The 13961-nt window shown below is 41.6% G+C and overlaps 1 protein-coding gene across 9 annotated transcripts in view; it reads left to right on the top strand.

Moving 5' to 3' along the window:
* GNPTAB (N-acetylglucosamine-1-phosphate transferase subunits alpha and beta) overlaps nucleotides 1-13961 on the top strand; it is an 80890-nt gene that overhangs the window by 20510 nt on the left and 46419 nt on the right. For 6 of the 9 annotated variants that reach the window (XR_014083452.1, XM_081595550.1, XM_081595547.1 and 3 more), the window contains exon 2: nucleotides 10483-10568. Coding sequence is in view for 2 of the 9 variants with exons in the window: in XM_081595546.1 (XP_081451672.1) it covers nucleotides 10483-10568 (86 nt within the window). In the remaining 7 variants the exon portion in view is untranslated. Of the gene's footprint in view, nucleotides 1-10482; nucleotides 10569-12757; nucleotides 12911-13961 lie in introns of those variants that run through there. The other 3 variants (XR_014083453.1, XM_081595548.1, XM_081595549.1) reach the window with 2 other exon arrangements.

Here is a 13961-nt window from a genome sequence, read left to right as displayed (position 1 = left end):
TTTGTGACCAGAACTTAATCTTTAAGGAATGAATAGCTACAATGCTGTCCAAGAGAACTTTGTGCCGTGTGGAAATGGTCAGTAATTGTGAGCTGTCCAGTACAGTAGCCACTGACTACTTGTGGCTGGTGGGCACTTGAAGTATGTCTAATGTAACTAATGTGCTGAGTTTTAAATTCAACTTCGTCTTAATTTAAATAACTATGTGTGGCCAGCGGGGATACCATTTTTTTGGACAGTGCCGGTCTAAACTCCTAGGTAGAGTAACTATTTGCAAGGACATGCTAGCAGGCACTGGGTTTAAAGTCCCCTCCCATACAATTCTGTGATCCTGTAACCTCTGAACTATAAGACAAGTGAACCTGCATATATGTACCCAGGAAGTTGGTTTGAATACTTTTGAAACCATCTTTGGTATGGTTATTTTCTTTTTTTCCCTTTTACTTTTATTCAAGTGTGGGTGAGAAGATTATTTTTTCCCGTTTAGATAAAACTTTTTATAGTAAAATGTACTGTCAAAGGTTTAACGTTCTTAATTCTGTGTTTTAGTTACTTTTTAAATAGTGGATCTTCTTATTTATTTTATTTATTTGCCTGTGTCCGGGCTTCGTTGTGGCATGCAGGATCTTCCTGCAGCACCTGGACTCTAATTGAGGTGCACAGGCTTAGTTGTTCTATGGTATATGGGCTCTTAGTTCTCCAACCAGGGATCAAACCCACGTCCCCTGCATTCTAGGGAGGATTCTTAACCTCTGGACCACCTGGGACATGCAAGGACTTAATTCTGTGTTTTAATACAAGTTCCTTTATTATTTTGTCTCCTCTCCCCTCAGTGGCAGTCCTTTCTCTTTGCTTCTTTTCTTTGTGGTTCTTAGTTCCCTGACTAGGGAGTTGAACCCAGCCCCTTGGCAGTGAAAGCTGAGTCCTGCCCACTGGACCACCAGAGAATAACCTCTCTTTGCTCCTTTGCTGCTGCTAAGTCGCTTCAGTCGTGTCCGACTCTGTGCGACCCCAGAGACGGCAGCCTACGGGGCTCCTCCGTCCCTGGGATTCTCCAGGCAAGAACACTGGAGTGGGTTGCCATTTCCTTCTCCAATACATTTAAGTGAAAAGTGAAAGTGAAGTCGCTCAGTCGTGTCTGACTCTTCCCGAGCCCATGGACTGAAGCCTACCAGGCTCCTCCGTCCATGGGATTTTCCAGGCAAGAGTACTGGAGTGGGTTGCCATTGCCTTCTCCTTTTAGTCCCTTAAAAATCTCAGCTTTCTCTCCCAGGAAAAGGAGAGAGATTTTGCTAAGCTATTATGATGAACCCTGTCCTTGATTATTCCTTTTCTCCAACAGTAATCTATTTTAACCTGTGTTCATTTAAAAGCTGAACAGTAAATATTCATAAATCATTTCATGCAAGTCAATGATTAATCCTTAACAGGATGTCTGCTCCCTGAGAACAGAGCCCTGGTTCCCATTTTGTGCCCGTTAAAATGGTCAACAAAGGTGTGTTGTGTGTCTAATTATGTGAAGAATTCACAAAAGGTCGAAGTGGTCTAGGAAAGCATCTTTGAATTTAATTAATGTTTGAGTAAATAGTGGTCATGCGTCTTGGGTTTGGATCATTTCCAGTATGTGTAAAAGGGAAACCACTCCAGTTATTAAAACCACTCCAGTTATTTTAATAACCATTCAATGCCTAATATGAAATGGGTTAATCTCTTATTTTAGCCACTTTATGTTGAGAAATGAGATGAATTGACTGTGTCCTCCCAAAATCTACAAGCTGAAACTTGATTCCCAGTGTGATGGTATTAGAAGGTGAGGACTTTGGTGATTAAGTCATGAGGCTGGAGCCCCTATGTGTGGGATTAATGCCCTTATAAAACAAACCCCAGAGAGCTCCCTTGCCCCTTCCAACATGTGAGGTGACACAGCATGAAGACAGCCATCTGTGGACCAGGAAGCAGGCCCTCACCAAACAACAATCTGCCAGCGCCTTAATCTTAGTCTTCCCAGTCTCCAGAACCATGAGAAACTGTTGTTGTTTATGAGCCACCCAGTCTGTAGTATTCTGTCAGAGAAGCTCTAATGGACGGAGGCAGGAAAATGAGCATGTTTCATCAAATGGATTAGAAAACGCCGCTGGTGATGAGATTTGACTTTCTGATTGATGTCAAAGGAGAAGGTGGATTAGTAAAAAAAAAAAAAAATAGAACTTAGAATATCTCGTAAGTTATCTTGGTCTCTCATTTAGCGCCTCTTAATGCAAAGTATATTTGGTTCTCAGAAACTGTGAAGAACTTGTAATTTAGGAATATTATAAACTTCTGATGTGATTATCAGTGTCAGAGTTCTTGCTGCTTGAGATTGGAGAGCCTCCGCATCTTAAGTTTCATAAGATTGCATGTCACATTTCTACACTTCAAACGCTGAGAAGGGGACATGTGTTTTAATGGAGAGAGTTTTGCACCCTTGTATGCTGTCATCTCTGTACCTCCAGCCTTTAGCTTTTACCTTGACTCTTCAGGACTGGATCTGAAAGCAGGAAGTTCTGATGGGAAACCATGGAGCGGTAAGCTGTTCTAAGGCATTTTGTCTTATAAAACTAGTAGCCATTATCACTCATTCTAGAAAGTTTTATTGATTTTGTGCCAGGCACTGTGCAAGGTTGTAGGACTAAAAACAAGAGAGAGAGAGATCAAGTTCCTGGATTTCAGTTGCTCACAGAGGTGTAGACAGATATTTAAACAAGTGAACAGCTTATATTGTATGTATCATGTAAATGCTGTCTCTAAGAGACCTACGAGCAGTTGGCAGGAGTATTGTACAGCCCTGTTGGATTTGCATGTTTCATCAAAGCAATCTTGTGAAGTAGGTGCTGTTGATATCCTCATTCTACAGAAGAAAAAGTTGAAAATGGAGAAGTGCCCTGGATTTTATTATTAAATGCTAGATTTAAACTTATGTTTTCTGATTGTAAATCTTATGATCCTTGCACTGTATACCAGTTCCCTTCTTACTAATGACTTTCCTCCTCCCCCTTTTTTAAAAAAAGGTTTATTTTTATTTATTTATGTGGATGCACTGAGCCTTAGTTGCTGCATTCGGGATCTTGAATCATGGCATGTGGGATCTAGTTCCCTTGACCAGGGAACGAACCAGTTCCTCTGTATTGGGAGCTCAGAGTTTTAGCCACTGGACCACCAGGGAAGTCCCCCTTCTTCCTTTCCTTAGCTGGGAAACCCCCAAAGGGTTACAGGGCTCACCCCTCGTTCGCTATGAGCCTGCCACAGGTGTGCATTCGGTCCTCTTGCGGGACCATCAAAGTCGTCAGCAAAAGCGTGCACCAGTTTTAAAACTGAAGAAAGTTTTACCAACTGAAAATTTTAACGTTTGTGGGCAAAAACCAGCTAAAGGACTATTAGACTTCTACAAATGTTAAGGAGAAACACAACTTTTATTATGTAACTTGTGGTTATTTGTAAACACGCTGCTGCTGCTAAGTCGCTTCAGTCGTGTCCGACTGTGCGACCCCATAGACGGCAGCCCACCAGGCCCCACCGTTCCTGGGATTCTCCAGGCAAAAACACTGGAGTGGGTTGCCATTTCCTTCTCCAATGCATGGAAGTGAAAAGTGAAAGTGAAGTCGCTCAGTTGTGTCCAACTCTTAGCAACCCCATGGACTGCAGCCTGCCAGGCTCCTCCGTCCATGGGATTTTCCAGGCAAGAGTACTGGAGTGGGGTGCCAGTGCCTTCTCCGTATAAACATGCTAGGGAAACAGTTTGGGGCCATTGAATTAGGGATGGTAAACATACCAGTTTCAGCTGGTTAAATGACCACATTCATGAATGTGTATTTGACAAAGCTGGCTCTGTGTAAATAAGCATCGGTGGGGCGGCTGGGTGACAGCCGGGCAACGCTGAGAGAGCCTGGGCCAAGCTAAACAGGAACATGGGCTTCAGACTTGGGTTGATTAAATCTCAGTACCACCGCACGCACTGCTTCTTGGCCTGGAGCTTCTCTTTGGGTCATTGTAGTCCCTGCCTCACAGTTGGTACCTTGTTCCAGGGATTCATTTGAGAGGGAGGGTGTGCTGGCACAGTGGAGCTTGTGAGTGTGTGTGTGTGCCCTTTCTCCTCTGCAGTCAGCACACTGAGACTCACTTTGGCTGCCATTTTGTAAAACTAGCCAGCAATTGATCTTGAATACCTTGGATGCCATGATTATTAAAATGGAGTCTTAAAAGTGAAAAACATTTTGGATTAGTAGAATAAACTACCTTTAGATGATTTTTAGATAAATTATTTATTAATAATACATTGTTTATGTGTTATTTCAGAGCTCATGTATTTCAGAGCTCATGCAGTATTTTAATAAATAGCATTTTAGTTGATCATGTCTTAAATTTTTACCAATGAACTACCGTTAGTAACAGAGAAAAGTACTCTGAGAAAAATAGTGTGTGTGTGTGTGTGTGTGTGTGTGTGTGTGTGTGTGTGTGTGTGTGTGGAATAGCTCAAAATGGCAAGTAGGACATTTTTTGAAGGTCAGTGTTGTATCTTGTATTTTTTTCACATGAGTTTCCCATAAAATTTTTGCATTACTACCAATATAATGTTTCAGATGTCTTGCCAATATAAAAATGTTATTCAGGAAGTTCGCTTGCTTACCCTTGTTTTCTAGCAAAATAGATGGCCTTTCATATCTACGTTCCTGTCATTGGTTTGGTGCTGATATTAAAGGTGGAACCCATTTGTCCTTCTCTGGGAATTGCAAGTCCAGGTGGACAGACCAGTTGTATGCCCAGCCCGCTCCCTATACCTTTTATTTGCCCACGTCATGGGAGAATCACTGTCCTGCTCTAGCAGCACAGTGGATTGATGAAATAGATTGAGTACTTAGTTCCTAGTTGAGGAAGTTGAGGCCCACACATTTGTAGCTTACCCAGCATTTCACAGCTCCCAAGCCAGAGAGCAGGGAGGTTCTCTTAGGAGTCTCCCAAGTTCTCAGATCCAGTCTTCTCTTATGTCACTTCTGCAGTAGCTAGGTAATATTTACTAAGAAGAAAATGGTATATAATGTGCTGGGAATGAGTTTATAGTTAACAGAACTGTAAGTCATTCTCTACCCTCAAGCAGTTTGGCCTGTCAAGATGCTAATATGAGATGAAAGGCAAATAGCAATAAAAAAGCTAAATGACGCAAGGCCAGAGGTTTTACAAGGCAGTGGGCAACTGATTTCCAAATAAGTGATAGAGCTAGAAGTTATTCAGAGTTCTGAGAAGGAAGCATTCAGATTGGGCTAAGAATATGGAAAGGCTTTGTGCCAGAACAGAGGCTTGATTTTACAGTAGTCAGTGTTTCTCTAACTTATTTGTCTTTCGTTTATTGCTAATAATTGCTGAAAACTATCTAATTCCACATGTAAGTCTTTTTTTTTTTTTTGGCTTCCTTGTTGTTTGGAAGGTGTTTATATTTTTACAGTTTACCCTAGAACAAACAATTTTGTAATTGCACAAATTTCTACTCTTGATAGTATTAAGAAAATGATATTACACTAACCCTTAGATGAATTTTATTTGATTTACAAGTTTCCTTTCTTCATTCCTCATAGAGCATAATACTCATTCATCTAAAAAAGTTTGAAAAGATTTTCATAATAATGTTTAGTTGACAGGAATAGCAGAAAGGGAAATGGTTATGTTGGAACAGAATCAAATTCAAATGTTTATGGGCTTAGGACCAAGGACGGAAGACCCAGAGAGGAGGTGAGGACAGGAAGAGACCCAGTGTCCTTATGGAGCTGACATGTGGGCATAGGAGGACACTGTGATAGCCACACAGTTGAGTGCCTCCTTAAGTCTAGACTTTTAGGAATGGCAGGGATTTCGAAGACAGTTTGGTCAGGCCCCCTTTATTATACAGATGAAGGAATAGCCAAAAAGGCTAAATAACTTGCTCAGAGTCACTCACGTGCTTCCCAGGGGATGCTAGTGGTAAAAAAAAAAAAAAACCCTGCCTGCCAATGCAGGAGACGAAAGAGTCGCAGGCTTGATCCCTGGGTTGGGAAGATCCCCTGGAGGAGGGCATGACAACCCACTCCAGTCTTCTGTGCCTAGAGAACCCCATGGACAGAGGAGCCTGGGGTGCTATGGTTCCTAGGGTTGCAAAGAGGTGGACGCGACTGAAGCAACTTAGCACACATGCATGCAAAGGTCACTCAAAGTGACAGAGCTGGGATGAAAACCCACATCCCAAGTAATAACCCAGCATTCCTTCCATCTCTCCCAGGGTCTAAGAGTGGAGAACTCTGCACTGGAAGAGAGTTCCTAAATGTGTTAGAGAAGGACCCTTTGCTGTTGCTATTCTTTCCAACACACTAGTGGTTTGGAGATGGTGAGATTAATTTATCTGATGAAGGAAGGCACGTTGTGTTCATATGCAGCACATCAGCATTGCCCAGACATTGGTGAAGCTCGTGCTCTCTGCTGTTTTCTCCCCACCTTCCAGGTGGCCCTACTAACTGAGGACAATTATACCGAGCTTTATTTTTTCATGGCTTATTTTACAAGAAAAATAGAATAGTGGTTGTCCTTTTGCAAGCTACAGAGGAAAATTGATGGAGAGTCGCTTCCTTTTGAGCTCATAAGCTGATACAGATACATACAATTGTATTACTGAATATAGATACATAGTCTATTATATATTTAGCAAAACAGATGGCATTTCTTAGCTATGTGCCTGTCATTGGTTTGGTGCTGTTCAATATCAAAGGTAGAGCCCATTTTTCCTCCTCTGGGAATCTGCAAGTCCAGGTGGACAGGCCAGTTGTATGCACTCACAACCTCAAGTATACCATGACTAAAGTGGGACTCTCGAATCCCACGCTATATACTTGCTCTCATCCCCTCTATACTTGCTCCTCCCATGTCATTAAGTGGCCCTAGTCTGTTTTCAGTTACTCATTCTAGAAACACTGACAACCTAGCAATCGCCTTGATTCTCTTCCTTCACTCTCCTCTCCAACCTGGCAGCAGATCCCTCTACCGTTCCTTGTTTCCCAGATGAACTGCCGAAAGACTTCCGCTTATTCTTTAAGCCTCTGCTAATGTTGCTTCTTCAGGGCAGTCTTTCCCGGTGTCTTCCTGGGAAGAGTCAGGTGCTCCTTCAGTGCAGCTGTGGCCTGCAATAAAGTTCTTTATTAAAAATAATCAACTGTAGTTCCTTGAAGTCAGGTAACTTAGCTTAATTCTCTTTGTAAATATGGTACCAGGCACATTAGATTAAACACACTTTAAAATTAGTTGTTTTATTTATTTTGATTTTTTATTCTTCTAAAAAATAATTTTTGGCTGTGCTGTGCAGCATTCAGAATCTTAGTTCCCACACCTGGGATTGAACCTATGCTCCCTGCGGTGGCATTGCGGAGCCTTGACTGCTAGACTGCCAGGGAAGTCCCTAAAATCAATTGTTTTTAAATCGGTGCTTTGAGTGGGAGAGTTATTAATTTGTGGTGTTTATGAAACATCCCAGTGAAGTGAGATTGTAAAGGTAAGCAGAGGCCAGGTCTTGAAAAGTCTGAATGCCACAAAAAGAAGCTAGTAGCAGTTGTAGCTCATTCAGGTCCACAGGGCCTTCAGTGTAGCTGGATGTTGTCATGTGACTGCATTCTGGCCAATAAAAATGGAAGGGGTAGGTGCAGCTTCTGAAAGTCTCCTTAAAAGAGGGGCTTGTCTTCCCTCACCCTCCTCTTCTGTTGGCTGGAGTGAAATCTAAGTGACTGGGGCTCCCACAGTCATCTTAGTGTATCAGGGCCACATCCTAGGGTTGGTAGAGCAGGACCCCAGAAGAAGCCTTGGCAAGAACGAAGGCCTTCCAGGAAGAGGAGCAGAATGAAAGGGCACATTAAAAGGTCAGATAGATGGGATTGAGCTGGCAAAGGAGACTGAAAAGGAGCCACCAGAATGATGGGTGGAAACCAAAAAAGCGGTTCAAGAAGGAGGCACTGGGTGATGCTGCCAGCTGAGTAAGATTGCAACCAGGAAACTGTCATTGGGTTTGACAACGTGGAAGCCTTGGTAGGGCCAGTGAAGTGGTGCGAGCAGAAGTGGTGTTGGAGCGGCTGGAGGGTGGATAGGAGATGTCTCTCTGAAGGTAGCTGCCCTTAAAGAGATGGAAAGTTCAGAGTAGAGTGACTAAGATGGAGGGGGTTTGGAGGGGAGGGAACGTTTCCCTGAGATGCTGGAATATGCTGATATGCTAATGGGAATAATCCTATTGAGAGGGAAAGAGAAAGGAGGCAAGGTCTTGAGAAGATGAGTTGATTCGATCCAGACAGAGATTAGGTGTTTGCAAGGAAGGGGGACACTTCTTCTGTGGTAGAGGGAGTGGAGAAGAAACTGGGGCACGTGTGTAGGTAGGTTTATAGATTTGGGGTGCACACATGAGGGAGCTCTCATCTAAAGCTTTCCAGTTTCTCCTGAAATGTTTAGCAAGGTCAGCTGAAACCTCACAGGTTGTGAGGTCACCATCCCCCGTATCTTGTCCATCTCTTCTGTTTTAGCTCGTATTCTGTGCTGTGAAAAGTTCCCCGTGTTTTGGATGGATCATGCAGCTGCCGTGAAGTCCTCCAGTGACCCCATTTCCCATGGCACACATGGCAGGTCACCTTCAGGGCCCGGCTCCCTTTCCCAGTCTCATCTCTCTTCAGGTACTGCCTGTGCTCCAGCCAAAGCCAGCAGAACAGTTGCCCTCAAACAACCCCCATTGCTGCCTCTCAATCTTTGAACGTGCCCTCCTGGCACTGACCTTTTCTCCCTACCTGGTGAACTTGTTCTCCAAGACCCAGTCCTCATATCACAATGCACTAAATCCCTTTGACTCCTCTTCCCCTTCCACAGGCCAGAAGCTGTAGCTTTTATTTACATAATTATATAACTATCCTTTTAAATTTTTTTAAATTTTATTTTTTGGTCTTGCCACACGGAATGTGGGATCTTAGTCCCCCAGCCAGGAATCGAAGCCATGGGCCCCCTGCATTGGAAGCACAGTTTTAGCCACTGGACCACCAGGGCAGTCCCTAACTATCCTTGTATTATAGCTTATTCATTTGGATGGACCACAGTATAGGGCAGACACTGAGTGAATGGATGAATTTTGATTGCTTTACCTGTTTCTTTAGCAATTCTTTATTACAATTTTTTTATTGAAATATAGTTGATTTACAATGTTAATTTCTACTGTGCAGCAAAGTGATTCAGTTATACATATGTATACATATACATTCTTCTAAAAATTCTTTTCCATTTTGGTTTATCATAGAATTTTGACTATAGTTCCCTGTACCATACAGTAAAACTTTGTTGTTTACCTGTTCTATTTATATCCTCTAACCCAAATTCCCACTCCATCTCTCTCCCACCCCCTCCCTCTTGGCAACCACAGGTCTGTTCTCTATGTCTGTGAGTCCGTTTCTGTTTCATAAAAGTTCATTTGTGTCATATTTTAGATTCCACATATATGTGTGTGTGTGTGTGTGTGTGTGTGTGTGTGTGTGTGTGTGTATGATGTTATATAGTATTTGCCTGCTTTTTTCTGACTTACTGTACTTTGTATGAGAATCCCTAGTTCCATCCATGTTGCTGCAAATGGCGTTATTTTGTTCTTTTTTTATTGCTGAGTAGTATTCCATGGTATATATCTAAAACTGCATTTTTTTAATCCATGCATCTGTTAATGGATATTAAGTTGTTTCCAGTCTTGGCTATTGTAAATAGTGCTGTTGTGAACATACTGTGCATGTATATTTTTGAATTATATTTTTGTCTGAATATGTGCCCAGGAGTGGGATTGCTGGATCATATGGCAGTGCTATTTTTAGTTTTTTAAGGAACCTCCTTGTTTTTTTGAGGAATCTACTCATTTCTATAGTGGCTGCACCAACTTACATTCCTACCAGCAGTGTAGGAGGGTTTACCTTTCTCCACACTCTCCCAAGCATTTGTTATTTGTAGACTTCTTAATGATGGCCATTCTGACTGTGTGAGGTGGTATCTCATTGTAGTTTTAATTTGCATTTCTCTAATAATTAGCAGTGTTGAACATCTTTTCATGTGCCTGTTGGCCATCTGTATGTCTTCTTTGGAGGAATGTCTTTGTTTAGTTCTGCCTATTTTTCAATTGGATTGTTTGTTTTTTGTTGTTGACTTGCATGAGCTTTTTATATATTTTGGCAGTTAAGCCCTTGTCAGTCACATCATTTGTAGATATTTCTCCTGGTCCATAGGTTATCTTTTTATTTTGTTTAATGGTTTTCTTTGCTATGCAGAAACTTGTAAGTTTGATTAGGTCCCAATTGTTTATTTTTACTTTTATTTCTATTGCCTTGGAGTCCTTTAGCAATGCTTAATGAAATTAAGATGAAATGAAAGTTACATACTCTCAATATTTGATGCAAAGTAAACATTGTTTCTTTTTCTTTCTTTCCCTAGGTGGTTCTGGAATGGAGCCGGGATCAATACCATGTTTTGTTTGATTCCTACAGAGACAACATTGCTGGGAAGTCCTTTCAGAATCGGTGAGACCACTTTTGGAGAGTAGCTTATTTGGGCTCAGATGATAAGTTGTGAAATCACCCATGCTTTATATGGAACAGTTGAAGGGGTCTTTCCAAGTTGTAGGTATGATTTAGCTTGTTTAAAACGACTTGCACGTGAAAGAACCTTGTAATCCATCCTCACGTTTCTAGGGATGACAAGTTTGATTCTCAAAGAGCAATCCTGCTTTGCTGAGTATTGAGTACTTTAAGTTACATGAGCTCACTCTGTCCTTGACCCAGTTCTGTGAGGTAAAGATAATTCCGTCCCCCTAGGATGAGAAAACCAGATGGCTAGTCTGTAGCCAGTTCCAAGCCGCAGCCAGTGTTTTGCCCATCACTGTGTTAATAACCGGGGAATCTGCTGTGGTATCCACCAGGACCCTCATATGCCCCTGTGGTCACCACACCTTGCTGCCTCACTATGGGGAGAAGCAAAGAACCTTGCACATGGGGTCTTTTTCTCCTTAAGGCCAAGCTTCTTGGTGCAACCACTCCTGAATGCTGCCTTCACCCTTCCTCTTCCTTGGAGATTTTTTCCTGCCTCACAAGGTAGACCTCAAGTGCAAGCAATCTTTTCCAACATCCTCCTTCCCTTCTCGCAGCTAAAATGAATCACACAGGCTCTTTTCCTGTTTTGTCTGTTAAACTGTTACTTACATTGTTTTATATCATAAAAGCAATATATGTCTGTGGTTGAAAACAGTTTAAGCAGTACAGAAAAGTAAAAAGTACAGCCTATCTCTGTTTCATTCTGAATTTCCCCTGACCCAGAGCAACCATGGCTAATGAATTTTTGTTTTGGATTCTTCTGGTGTCTGTCCTTTTAACCTAAAAAAAAGAACGGAAAACAGAATTGTCTCCTTTTTGACTTACTTTATGCAGTATCTGTTTACTCCTTTCCATTGTAGTGGCACAAGGCTAGTCACTATAGAGCATGGAGCAGGGGGTGACCAAAAATAAACATGGGGTAGCCAATAAAGCTAGTTAACCTCTCAGAAGACATTTGCCCAACTATCAAAGACCATAATCAGAAATTTCTCCAGATCCTGACTGTTTATTTTTCCTAGAGAATAGACTCCATGAGTCCTCCTCTTTACCTTCACTGAACCAGAAAACCTAGTAAAAGTGTAACTGGTAATTGGTGTTGATTGGTGCACCTCGAACATTTTCTGGGAGTGCCTCTAGACTACATCAGCAATTTATATGAAGCTCATGTTTCTGTTTAGAATTACTGCTTGGAGCCTCCATCCACTTGTTATGAGTACCTATGTGATTCCTATCAAATATGTATTTTTTTAAAAAACCTATGCCAATTAGACTTAGATGTATGCACTATTATGGTCCTGAACATCTCAGCAGGGAAGGGCTGTGGGATGCCTTGAGTTCACTTAAAGCTTTACTCTTTAGTCCTTAAAGCATCCTGTATATGAATGGCATCCCTGAATTTGCTCCTTCAATTAAGGTTGAATCTTTGAGCCCTACTCTGTTTTAGATGCTGAGATCTGACTTCCTACTATATAGCATTTTTCAGTCAAGTAGGGGAGAGAGCTTATCAACAAGTACCTGAGGAAGTAGGGAAACTCTAGATCTTTCTCTTCAGTTCAGTTCAGTTCAGTCGCTCAGTCATGTCTGACTCTTTGTGACCCCATGAATTGCAGCATGCCAGGCCTCCCTGTCCATCACCAACTCCTGGAGTTTACCCAAACCCATGTCCATCGAGTCGGTGATGCCATCCAACCATCTGTCGTCCCCTTCTCCTCCTGCCCCCAATCCTTCCCAGCATTAGGGTCTTTTCCAATGAGTCAACTCTTCACATGAGGTGGCCAAAGTATTGGAGTTTCAGCTTCAACATCAGTCCTTCCAATGAACACCCAGGACTGATCTCCTTTAGGATGGACTGGTTGGATCTCCTTGCAGTCCAAGGGACTCTCAAGAGTCTTCTCCAACACCACAGTTCAAAAGCATCAATTCTTCAGTGGTCAGCTTTCTTCACCGTCCAACTCTCATATCCATACATGACCACTGGAAAAACCATAGCCTTGACTAGATGGATCTTTCTCTTAGGAGCTCTTAAAACAGCAGTTTCCAAAGACCCAGGTGGTGGGGGGCAGTGGAGGGAGGGGCAGTGGAACCAAAGCTACTTTTATGACAGCACTGAGGTGTTATTTGCCTTTTTTATTGCATTGACATTTGCACTCATCATGTAAAAGCCATGGTGGGTAAAATTGAAACACCACTACCACATATCTGCAGGGGTCTGAAAAATGCTGAGTTTGCTTAAGAATGTTCCTGAAACGTTAATTTGATTATATCTTGACCCTGTGAGTACACATTTTCTTAATGTTGTGTGTGATGCAATGGAAAGCACACTTCAAGCACCAGATGGTGACTGTCTTGAGGAAAAGCCCTCATGGCATTGTTTTGAGTTGCAACCTGAACTTGGTTTATTTCATGGATCACCATTGTTATTACTTGAAAGGACAGATGACAGTGTCAATACTCAGGCTTGGTTATATTTGGCAGGTATTTTCTTTGCAGTGAACAAAGCATTCCTGTGTTTCAAGGGAAAGAACAAAGTAATTATTGCCAATGATAAAATTTGAGCTTTCAAGTAAAAATTAGAATTTTAAGAAAACTTGTTTCCACCCCTGTGAGCCTAACATTTCACAGTATTATATAAAGACGTCTTTGATTAGATTTGCAGCATTATCCAAGAAAATCACATTTGTTAATATTATGTAAGAAAATTAAGGAAATACATCACCATTTGGCTGAGCTGCGTAACTCAGTAAGCTTTTGTCTTCCAGATAACCAATGTATTGATGTTATAGAATTTTACACAGATAAAAGCCATTCAGTGTGCAAGAAAGACCAATGGATTTTAATGTAAAAGCACAAAAAGTTCATTAATATGGTTTCAGATTATACATTGCAGCTGATTTTTAAGAAACTACCACTTACTTTGGTGTGGTATCAAATAATATCCACCACTGTTTGAAAAGGCTATTAAAATACCCCTTCCCTTTCCAACTGTGTATCTGTAAGCCTGAGTTTTCTTCAACCCAAACAACATCTGGGAACAGGTGGAATACCGAAGATCGAAACACTTCCTTGCTTCTCCTAAGTCATTAAAGAGATGTGGAGAAATGTAAAGCAATGCCTTTCACTGAATTTTTGTTTTGTTTTTTGAAAAGTATTACTGTTTTCATTTAAAACAGCACATGAAGGGATTTACTGTTGTTTTAAAATGAATTAGTATTTTTTGAATGTCTTGACTAATTTTTGAAAATGGCAAGTGTGGGTATTTACAACCTTTAAACAAGCTTTGGGGCTCCTTAAGAATTTTTAAGAGTGTGAAGTGTCTGGACCCTA

The sequence above is a fragment of the Giraffa tippelskirchi genome, chromosome 4 (genome assembly GCF_054371585.1).
Source record: "Giraffa tippelskirchi isolate mGirTip1 chromosome 4, T2T-mGirTip1v1.2.pri, whole genome shotgun sequence".
Taxonomy (NCBI): domain Eukaryota; kingdom Metazoa; phylum Chordata; class Mammalia; order Artiodactyla; family Giraffidae; genus Giraffa; species Giraffa tippelskirchi.
This window is presented reverse-complemented; position numbering and strand designations above follow the sequence as displayed.